The sequence below is a fragment of the Perca fluviatilis genome, chromosome 7, assembly GCF_010015445.1.
Source record: "Perca fluviatilis chromosome 7, GENO_Pfluv_1.0, whole genome shotgun sequence".
NCBI classification, from domain to species: domain Eukaryota; kingdom Metazoa; phylum Chordata; class Actinopteri; order Perciformes; family Percidae; genus Perca; species Perca fluviatilis.
Genome location: NC_053118.1, coordinates 2,359,230 through 2,371,107, shown reverse-complemented (window position 1 = coordinate 2,371,107; position 11,878 = coordinate 2,359,230). Strand labels below are relative to the sequence as shown.

At 41.9% G+C, this 11,878-nt stretch overlaps 1 protein-coding gene across 4 annotated transcripts in view; it reads right to left on the bottom strand.

Annotated features, from left to right (window-relative positions):
• Positions 1 to 11,878, bottom strand: part of LOC120561851 (proprotein convertase subtilisin/kexin type 4-like) — a 271,064-nt gene that overhangs the window by 218,587 nt on the left and 40,599 nt on the right. For all 4 annotated transcript variants that reach the window (XM_039805152.1, XM_039805150.1, XM_039805148.1 and 1 more), the window contains one exon: positions 8,479 to 8,571. In XM_039805152.1, the coding sequence (XP_039661086.1) occupies positions 8,479 to 8,571 (93 nt within the window). The remainder of the gene's footprint in view (positions 1 to 8,478; positions 8,572 to 11,878) is intronic.

The window sequence follows — 11,878 nt, the reverse complement described above, 5'->3', positions numbered from 1 at the left end:
TTATTGGTAAAGGTTTGCCCCGACCCCTATGCTTTGGCCACGCCCCCTTCCACAGCTAACGAACTGTATGTCTTGTGTGAGGTATCATTGAACTCAGCGGGGAGTTCCCTTTTCTGGTGACGATTCGCAGTGTCTGAGTGCCGCGCAAATGCACAGTCGCAAGGAGCGGCGTCCGCCAGTAACCCCGACGCGCGCAGAGGTGCGAGGGCCCGTCCAACGCTGCTTGCAGACATTTTTTAAAACTACAGTTAGAGTGGGGCAGCTTGGTTGGAAATGTAATCATATTTTCAAAACTCTAGTTAGTTTTTAGCACTAACATAATGTAGGGCCCAATAGAATCTTACAGCTTTTTATATTCTCAATTTCGCGATTCCTTCCATGATTCTGTTGTCACAGAACCTATTGGGCTCTACTAAATTAATGCTGCCATCAGTCTGTGATAGGCCGAAGCCGGGACCTCGTCAGAAAAAAAAAAGACACTTGCCACCGGGCTAAACAACTTTTCTGGGGGAAACCCTGCCTCCGTATGAGCACCAATCTCCTGCAAAAGCCCGGCCTGGGCGGCGTGCAGTGCAGAGCGGCAACGATCAGCCAGCCAGCGAGACATGAACACAGGAACATAATATTGAGCAAAACAAAGAAGCTCAGATTACAACACACGCAGAAAGAGTGTGACTTCATTCTCTGCTCAAAACACCATTACTCCAGTAGCTCTATATTTTCACAGAGTTAATATTAGTTTGCTACTTTATTAATGTTCTGAATGTTGAGCACAGAACCCTTTAAGGAGGCTTTATAGAGTTTAACGGAGAACAGAATTTGGTGTGGCGTTTTGTTACCTTGTAGGGCTTAATTGGTTTGGCTGTATTGTTTGGTAACTTGCAAAATAGTCTTAAAAGAACAACAGACAGCACTTGTTTTGTTTAATTGTGGGAATGTTTGAGGGGCAGTATATAGAACAACATCTATCAACATGTAGCTATATCAATCTAGCTTACATATTAATGCTAAGTATTAGATGTGCCACTTATAAGCCAGCTTTACACTGGTTGGCTAGAGGTGGAGTCTGTCTCGGTTGTTTACATATTCTTTTGTGGGGAATATACTGGCTTCTCTTTACATAACTTTATGTATTCAGTTTATAACATGAAAACTTCACAACTGTTCTGCTGCATGTTATTGACTTCTCTCACTGCTAAGTGGCAGTAACAATAAGGCACCACATCCACACAGCTGCAATTCAGACTAACTAGACAGACATTAAGAAAAAGAAAATAAAGTCAGAGCACCGGGACAGACTCTGCACAGTGGTTTTCTGTATGTGTGTATTAGGTGTGTAGTACACCAGCAGGGACCAGTGAGTGTACGTCAGGAGCTGGCAGGGGGTTAGTATCCGAGACATTTTGTAAAAGGTCAGCGTAGAGTTCAGTCAGAGACATGTCTGTGTGTTTGAGAATGAAACTGCAAGAGGTACGATAGTTAGGACAGTTAGGACGAGGGTCAATGAGGGGGAGGTGGTGCCTGAAGTAAACAAGGTGCAGGCAGAGAGAAAGAGAGAGAGGAACTCTTATTATCGCTTGCATACTGCAGCCATATGTGTGTATGTGCTAACTGTCTGGCTGCCTTGTGTGGATATCGTCCTGTGTGTTTGTCTTGTGATCATGTGTGAGTGCATGTCGTACTTTGTGTCTGTTTAAGTCAGAATGTAAGTGAGCTCACATGGAGCACAAGCCTTGCTAATTGTGTCATTAGTAGGGCGATTAATACAACAGCTGATTGTTGCTTTGCTGACAGAGGGCTGAATCGACCGGGATTACACGATGGCAAAAGCTCCGCCTCCTCTGAGAAACCACCATGGACCTCCACTCCAGCGTGTGTGCGTGTGCGTGTGCATGTCCATGTGCGCGTGTGTGTGTGTGTGTGGGTGTGTACTGCTTTCACTCAGCCAGTGATTTGAGCTACAGCAGCTGCTGCAGATTGCACTGATTTATGATGTGTGTTTATTATTCCTCTGTTATGGAACACAATCATATTACTGAGCTCAACTAAAATGTTTCACTTTTACTTACTCACTTGTAGGGGTGTAAAATCACATATTAAACACGAAACAATATTATCTTGATTCTTTGGACAATGATATAATATTTACCTATATCACAAAGTCGGCCCTGATACGAGTTTGATTTGTTTCCATTCAGCAGCCTGTGACCGATACATAAGCCCATTTAACACAATCAGTTACATTTTTATATAATTTACAAAAAGCAACTAAAATAGGATTTGGCAATTTTTTATTACTAAGCTCTTTCAGACATTTAAATTAAAAACAAACTACTCTTTTTAATAAAAAAGAATAAATATAAGTCAAAATTTCCAGATAAAGGCACATCTTTAATATGACAATATGTAACAATATTCTCACTGTGTATCATTAACATGGGATTGTTGAGGACTGAATCCATACATCGTTCCAGATCAGTGTATCGTGACATCCCTACTCCGTTGGCATGGAACTGTGGATATTGAAACTTCCCATTTTTTCAAGATGTATACATGTTGGCTTAAAACATGACAACTGGGTAAACTTCATCTGCCGTTGATGACTGTGTGATGCAACCGAAAGCTCCACAACTAGCGAATGTTTATTTCAAAGTATGGGGGACAATCTAGCTAAACAGATATACAGTAGTTACATATATATATATATATATTTTCAATGTAGATTTCTTTATGAATTAGATGTCATTACTAAGCCAGTGCATGTCAGTTTGGACAGTATACATACATACAGTACTTTACTATAGTATTTTGCCGTGTTAAATGTAAAACATCGTACCAAGTGTGTGACGCTGGCCTAGTCTACGGTGAGGACAAGAGGACGGTATTCCATTAATCCAGACAGCAATATATCTTTGGAACGTTTCTTTGGAACTTTATCTTGAATCATCTTTGTCCACCTAGTTTTGTATTCTGAGCATGAAATGTATTCTTTATCAAATACATGTACCTTCTATTATAATGTACTTGCTAAGCAGGTACTTAACCAACAGTACAATACATTTAACCCTAGTTTTATTGAGGTATATAACTGTATTATTGGAAAATAAGTGGTGGATGAGAAATACTGCATAGGGGTTTTGCTGTTCATTGTACTGCATTTTAAGTTACAATCAAAATATTTTCAACACTTCAACAGCACATCAGCTTCAGGAAAGAGAGAAGGATTTCCAGCCAGGAAAGACAGAGCTTAACTTGGACATCCATCCTCTTGTGGTGTGGTTTAAAGAAGGCAGATTAAATAAAAGGAATGTTGATTTGTTTTTTTATGTTTAGAAGAGAAGCCAGGAAAGGTTCAGAGGATGCAACCTGGACCTCTCTCCTGATGTTCCAAAGACACAAATTTGAAATGATTTTGTGATTTTGTTGGGAAAGAAACACTTTTATTTTAAATTAAACATTTCACTATGACAACACTCAGTTTAGTTCCACTAGATGTAACGCATGAAAACACCCTATAATGCTTTTGCTACACATTGATGCACCAGTAACTCATTCGTCTTTCATTTTGAACAAATTCAATTCCTTCCAAGAAAGAGTAGCATACTTTAACAGCTCATATGTGATGGGGATTGGTACTTTACCATGTGACTTTAACTAGAAATATGGTTGAAAAGACTCCTTCCATTCCATTTCCTTTCCATTCCATTTTCATTCTTTCAATTCACTTCGGGAATGAATGTGTTGAATCTGCCAGTCGGGAAACAGGAGGATACTTTTGCCACCTGACCACGCCCACCTCCCCTGACCATGCCCACCGCCACGCCCGCTGATAGGGGGGGACAAACGGGTCTGTTGTCCCGGGCCCACAGTAGGGGGGGGGGCCCAGAACTGGGCCCTCATTAAATTATGGAATAATTAAAAAAATTTTTTAAATAGGCCTATTTGTGGAAAATATGTAGCATAATATTTGAATTACATAAAAGCGTTTTATTTGTTTTCTTCCTAATTGTCCTGGAAATGGTGGTCAAGAACCCCCCCCACCCCCAACATAAAAATGGTTTGGCCACTGATCAAAATTTGATATTGTCACTTGATTTGAAGTTCAGTACGCTCAAAATGTCCGGTCAGCAAAAGTCCGGAGCTCGGAAAAGGAAAGAAAAGAGAAGAAGAAAATAGAGGCCTTAGAGAGTTTCTAAACAAATATTTAAAAAAAGGTGGTGACGGTGAAGCTGGAACTGTCAACGTAGAGCAAGGTAAGAAACAGCGCAGCCAACGTTTACGAGCCATGTAACGTAACGTAACAGGCCAGCTCTCATGTTAACGTCCATTAGCTCGTATAAAAGATTAACACAACACGTTAACTTTGACAGAAACAGTTGAGTTTGGTAGCTCCATTAGTAAGGATGAGACAGAGAGAGATCCAGATGCAGTCAGGTGACAGAGAGAGTGATGCGGGGGGGCTCGCTGCCCTGTCGGAGAGTCTGAGCAGGATGGATCAGAGACTGATTACACACTTAATTTCAGTGAGAGATGTGAGGAGAGGAAGAGCAAGGGAAAAGGAGAGATCTGGCCGCGAGGGGGGCCCATCTAAGATCTCGTCCCGGGCCCAGGCAAGACTGTCAGCTGGCCTGCCCACCGCACCTGTTGACTAGGGGTGACCCCGAATAGTCGAAGATTCGATGCATCGATATGCGGAGCCTGATTCGACCACCAATCTCACAGTCGAATCTTCGCGGGTGTTATTATGAAACGAGGATCATACCATTTTGGCAATATGGGGGTGCTCAATGTCTAATTTCACACAGAACTACTGGTTTTGTACGGTTATATTAAGTTATATACAGACTTTAATTATGATAATGCTGTGAAAAAAAAAAAAAAGAAAGAAGCGTTCAATACATATTTTTGACGTGTGTGTGTAAATCCAACCACCCCTGTGACAGATTTAAGTTTCACTTTCCCTGATCCGTGACAGACGAGGAGCATCTTGGCGGCAGGGATTAACGTTACTTAACAATGTGTGGAAAAAGAAAATCTAAAGTGTGGATGCACTTTGAAATGGTAAAAGATGATCCAAAAAAAGTTATATGCAAGTTGTGCCAACAGCTCATGTCCTACCACTCGTCAACAACAAACATGACTTTCCACTTAAAACGGATGTTTATTACCAATAAAGACGGTTCACTCTTTCATATATAATGGCTTTTTTAATTTACGAATAGCAATATCATATGTTGGGACTTAAAATATGTTCGTCTTTTTTCTAGATCCACCCACAGTATCAGACTGACGACGGCAGTTCATCTAGCAGTAGTACCGGAGCTGCGCCTAAACCTAAATAAGAAAGCCATTGTCAGTTCGTCTGTCAGTTGGCAGGCAGTTTTGGTCGCTTTATTAAAAGTTGTTGCTGTGTGCAATGTGTAAAAGAAAATAAAAAAATTGTTTTACCCTCCTGCTGACTAGTGTTGTGCCCCTCCCAACCCATTCACACACACACATAGATGATTCGACTATCAGTCGACTATAGAAAGATTCGACAATTCTGATTCGAATGTGTAAATCCTTAGTCGGGGACACCCCTACTGTTGACTATAAATAGAGAGCTGAAGTCACACCCCTTCTGGTGGACCTTATGGGAACTTAATTCAATTACAATCATTACATACAATCAATTAATTAAAAAATATAAACGGTAGTGAACGGGGAGACACAAATTATTTTTTGATCCCGTTTGAATTGAGCCATGGATTACAAATATGATGTTTTTCAATGTAAAAGATCATTTTTCAACAGAAGAAAGTCTCAGTTAGCCGTATGTTTGTCATATGACCACTTAGTTTAGTGTGAAACCGCTCAGTGGACTACATCTCTCGTCTCACACAATCTACCTCACCTAGCTTGATGCTCAACTTGCTCGCTAGCTAGCTAGCTTAGCTCTGTTCCACAACACATGTGACGTTATCTTACCTGATGGGTTTTATCCAGTCAAGTGTTTTCAGCAGAGAAACAAAAGAACCAGCGAGATCCTCTGCTCATTATGTAACGTTACATCCTGGTACGATACACACAGACATCGTAGCTTCAGAGAGACGTCATACATGAGATAATGAAGTGTGTGGTCTTTCTAATTACGTATTATACTTCAACAGTTTAACAATAAACTGAGACTTTCTTCGGTTGAAAAATTATCTTTTAAATTAACGAACATCATATTTGTAATCCATGGCTCAATTCAAACAGGATCAAAAAATAATTCTTATCTCTCCATTGACTCTCGTTCATATTTTTTTATTGGCCGGAAGTAGAAGGGCGTGACTTCGGCTCTCCTTTGGCTCGTCCTTTGCACTCTCTGCCGGTACTCCAATGCATCCTGTGTGCGTCTTCATAAGTTAACGTGAGTCACTCTATCATTTCGATTGTGTTTTTATGCCTTGTCATGATTTCCTGTCACTTTGCTAACATGTGCACTGCTGACTGGAGTCCTTTGTTTGCCAGACATGTGCCATGAGCCATGTGGAAAGATTGTTTGTTCTAATTATCTTTGAAAGCCTGTGCAGTTGTGAGTAGTAAACTCACATCTCCTTTGTTCATTTGTATAATTGTTAAATTTATGTGTTGATTGACCACTGTCTAATTGTCTCGGTTATCCCTGTATGCAGCACACAGACCTGAATGCACTGAGTCAAAATCACCTTGAATGATAAGAAAATAAAATACCACTGGTGTTGCATCAAACCCTGCCTTCTCCCTGCTCTTATTCATCACTCCATATCACTTGACGTCTTCTGACCAAGGCTGTTTGCTCACCAAACCCTCACTCCACCCGAACCATTTCACATCACCTTACAGTTCCTTCAACGGTTTTTACCTCAAAAGCATTAAACTAACATTAACGCTGTCTCAAAGTTACAGCTTACTAAACCTCACATTATGCAGTAATTAGGGAGCACTGTAATGTAACCCACCTGCCATGCAATGCAAAGCACAGTGTGTGATGCAGAGTGAAAAGCAGCACACAGCTCTGTATAGACAGACGCCTGGTCAGAGGTGGGCGGATAGAGTATACAGTAGCTCAGGCATTGGCAGCAGGCCAGCTCCTGTAGCCAAAACACTGCAATTGTGTTTGGCAACACATTACCCGCCATAAATGCATCTTCCATATACCTATTACAATATTGACTGTTTACAGTCTAAAGAAAATGCTTTTTAAAAGAGATTCTATTAGCCTGATTGTTTAAAGGACTAAGGCATTATTTTAACAGATAAAAAGAGTTTCCTATTGGGTTCAAGTTAGTGATAGAGAATTTGTTGTTGGCTCAATGCTGAAAATGATTCCTTTGCATAAAAGAACATAGCCAACAAACAGACTTCAATACAAGGTATTTAAGGATGCAACAGCGCCTGGGAAGGAGATGCAATGTCTAAGTATGCAATTGTTCATTATCTCAAAACATTATTTGTGCAATCCATTAAATTTAGGACTCATTACCAAATGTGGGACATTTTAGGCGTGCAAATTCATTTTCACCTAAAGTTACGATGGTAGAAAAGTAATTAGAGTTACAGTTTAATGAAATCATGAACCATACATGGAGTCGCTGGAGATTGTACATAAATTACTTCAATTAATCACACGCACACTGATTCAAATGATAACTCGGAATCAGAAAGTTGGGAATCTTCTCTCTCCTTTACTCGCTGTCCGTTTCTTGCTCTTGCTTTGTGTGTTTTGGTGCATGCACGTGTGTCTTTCTGTGTGTATAAATGTACCGTTGTTTTGTGCGTTTGGTTTGTGTGTGTCATTGAAGGGGCAGTGTGTAGGGGAAGGGCCAGAGGTCCGTTGCACCCTGGAGAACGGACAGGGGCCAAAGCTGCATCTCCCTTCTTCCCGTCCCTCCTCTCTCACCCTGGGCTGTCATGGGATGTCTCCGTGGGTGACTGTTTCCCTGGCAACGAAAGCCCTGTGAGGAGGCTGCATTGTGCACTCAGAGGGTGATGCAGAAAGGCTCATTGAAGGTGGCGAGGGAGGGGGGCACGAAGTGATATCGGATGGAGCAGGCACACAAAGCTACACAAGCAAGGTAAACAACTTTTACTCACCACATGGCTCTGTTTCTTTTTTTCCCATCCTTCCAGCTAATCAAAACTAGACCCTGATTAAAACAGCAACGCCGGCCAAATGAACTTCCATTTGCATATACATGCTGTGTAAAATCAGAACCGATGCCAGAGTGTGAATTCACCTTGACGTGGCCGTGTTAAATGTATCAAACAGTCACGGCTAAGTAGCTGAACGCTCTGATTTGCTGTAGTTACAAATCCATTTCCCGCTGTGTTACACAGACAGTCAAGCCAAAAAAACAACCTCACAGCGGCTTCTTTTCGGAACCTACAGCTTGATCCCCTTTCTAGATCCTAACGTGTGATGGGGTGTTTGATTAAGCGGTGTTTATTTAATAGAACAGTTAAAATACTTACCCCTAATGTGGTCGAAAGTCTGTTCTCAAAGGTGGCTCTGTCATTGCGCCCCCTGCTGTCTCTGAGGGTGTACAGACCTTCCAGGCTGCCAACCTGTCAGGGTAGAAACAAATACTGTGGTCAGGATATAAAAGCCCCCACTTTTATATACTGCATAAGGGTTACCGAACACAAGATTTGCTTGGTTTGAGTGCCTGTTATTTAAGAATTTGTTAAATATTGTGCCTTCCAAAACTCAGTATATGCTAAGAATGCAAAAGATGCGTGAAAATTCATACAGTGAGTGTTTTTATCATTACTGAGAGACCGATACACGTACAGTGTGAGGGTCAAAACACATAACGCATTCAGCCTTAATCACCCATACGACCCTTTGCACAACATGATACCAGCGTATCCCCTCCGGCCATCTGTCTTGTGTGGGTTTTTCTGCAAGAGGTGGGCCGAAATCAAATAGCAGACAGTTTATCTAACCTTATCCTGGGCTTTTCATTTCCAAGCCTTATAAACTCAAATCGTATTGACCGCCTGGGAGAGTTAGAACTAACTAAGTGAAATCTACTCGCCGGCAATTGTGTCCAAGGCGCACGTCGTGTGTGTGTGTGTGTGTGTGTGTGTGTGTGTGTGTGTGTGTGTGTGTGTGTGTGTGTGTGTGTGTGTGTGTGTGTGTGTGTGTGTGTACATGGCTTGCTGCTGATTCTATCTCCCTTCACATTCATTCTCTCTATTCTCTGTCCCTGAGGTGCATCAGGGCTGAGACTGCAGAGTAAATTGTCCCAAATTGAGTTCCTTCTTGCCGGCAGATACAGGCCACATCCCGACCGTTTAGAGCGAGGGAGGGAGAGAGAGAGAGGGGAGGGGGAGGGAGGGAGAGAGAGAGAGAGAGAGAGAGAGAGAGAGAGAGAAAACAATCACAGCACACATCACTTGCTCTAAAATCTTCTCTCTAATTTCTCTTTGCCTTTCTTTTCCTTTTAGCCACCCTCCCCATCTCTCCCTCTGTCTCTATCCTCTGCTGATTTCCCTGCTGCCTCTCATTCTTCTCCGAGCACATTATTCTTCTGCTTCTCTCTTTATATCACTCTCTGGGCGTCTTCCCTTGTCTTTGTCTGCTGAGGTATACATCAGTCTTTCCTTGCTCAGCTTGGCTTTTTCCTTCGTTTGATGATTCTTTGCCCTTCTGCTTGTTCCCCTTCCTCCCATCTTTTTCATTTCTCCCTCGATCCCATCAGCCCCACCAACAGTGTTTCCCTTCCTTCCCTGTGTCCTTTAGTCACCCTGGTTTCTAACCCTCCATGGCTGACTGTACGTGGTGACATAGTAGCCATCAGTGCAGACCTCCTGGGTGGAGAAGTCTCGCTCTGACAATAATCACACAGTACATCTATAGTGCTGGCAGCCCAGCTGAGCTGAACTGAGCACACGCGACTCCCCTGAGGCCGGCACACTCCATTTAACTCAGTGGGGGAGAGAAGGGGAGAAAGGGATGGTGATGCCATTGGGTTTTTGGGGTTGGGGGTACTGGGGGCCCGGTGATGGAGCAGTGACTGGAGACAGATATGGAAATGGGATGAGAAAGGATGGCTGGAGCTGACACTGGTGCTGCAGGGGATGAAGAGAGGTTTTGGACTTTTGGGTTTGGGCAGAATGTTTGTTTAAGAAGATGCTCATGTCACCATCTCTGCATGGAATGATAACTGCTCTCTACTTTCACTGCTTGCTCTCTGCAAAATCCCTTTTATATCCTCCCTTAGCTTTTAGGGTGTTTATTTTTTTGTACTGGCAGCAGGGTCATAGAAACTTATCTTTAACTGTCAAACTAAGGTTTCAAGCCTTTAAAAAACCCAGATCCACTTTGCTGAGACCCTACCAGCCCTATGAATGCTCTAACTAACCTTGACCTTTGAATTGACTGGGAAAAAAAAAATCCTCTTGGAATCTACTGAGGAAGTTTTTTCCTATTAGTTCCTCACTGGAATTTGCTGAAATGCCTTTCTAAAAATAGAAATCTCCTAAAAGCCTAACCTGTAAGAAGTACACGACTAAAAATGGTGGCAGGACAGGAGTAGGACTTTGGACATATGAATATACTGAATAGCAGAGATGCACTAATCCACCTTTTATCAATGATTCCTCAACTCAGGGTATCTGCCAACAGAGAGTACCAATCAGATACTAGTGCTCTTTTTTGGCATGGAACTCATTGGAATAGCTTTAATCAAAGTAATGAGGCCAGGGCACTTAAAACTGAGTCTACAACCTGCTGTGACTTAATTCCTATACTGTAACTGAAAGCGGAGATGCTAAATGTCATGACATTGGTCCTGATAACATGCATTCATACTGAAGACACAATGAGTCACAAGATGGAATAGACAGAAAGTAAAATGAGAAATGAAAGGGTTGCTTGCCTATATTGCTTGTATATTGCTATATTATACTACTATACTATATACAGTATCTCACAAAAGTGAGTACACCCCTCACATTTTAGTAAATATTTCATTATATCTTTTAATGGGACAACACTGAAGAAATTACACTTTGCTACAATGTAAAGTATTACATATATAAGTGTATAAGTGTCCAGCTTGTATAACAGTGTAAATGTGCTGTCCCCTAAAAGTAACTCAACACACAGCCATTAATGTCTAAACCGCTGGCAACAAAAGTCAGTCCACCCCTATGTTAAATTCCCATAGAGGCAGGCAGAGTTTTATTTTTAAAGGCCAGTTATTTCATGGATCCAGGATACTATGCATCCTGATAAAGTTCCCTTGGCCTTTGGAATAAAAATAGCCCCCCCACATCATCACATACCCTTCACCATACCTACAGATTGGCATGGGGTACTTTCCATAAAATCATCTCTCAATGCAAATCAAACCGGCTATTAGGCTAACTGAAATAAAACCATGCCAATCTGTAGGTATGGTGAAGGGTATGTTGCACGACAAACTACTTTTGAATGATCACGTTCCACCAAAACAAGTTCCTTCCCAAGGCTATTTTGCAGAGGCCCGTTATTGCGTCCGGCGAGTAGCGACGCCCAAGACAACTGTGATTGGTTTAAAGAAATGCCAATAAACCAGAGCACATTTTTCTCCCATCCCAGAATGCTGTGTGGACGCGCCAGACCTTCCTCCGCAGCGCTGTAGAGAAAGGTCTGGCAATGCGAGACTAGGTCTTTTCTTAAAGACCCAGGTGCATGCCAGTTTCAGGTATGAGTTTTAGGCCCATGTACAGTTCTAGCTTTGCTGGCTGTTGAGTTTTTGTTTAGCCAAGAAGATAAAAAAAGCTTTTTAAGTGATGGTAAATGGACTGCAATTATATAGCACTTTTATCCAAAGGTCTTTACAATACCCATTCACACTCATGCACTGATGACAGTGAGCAACCA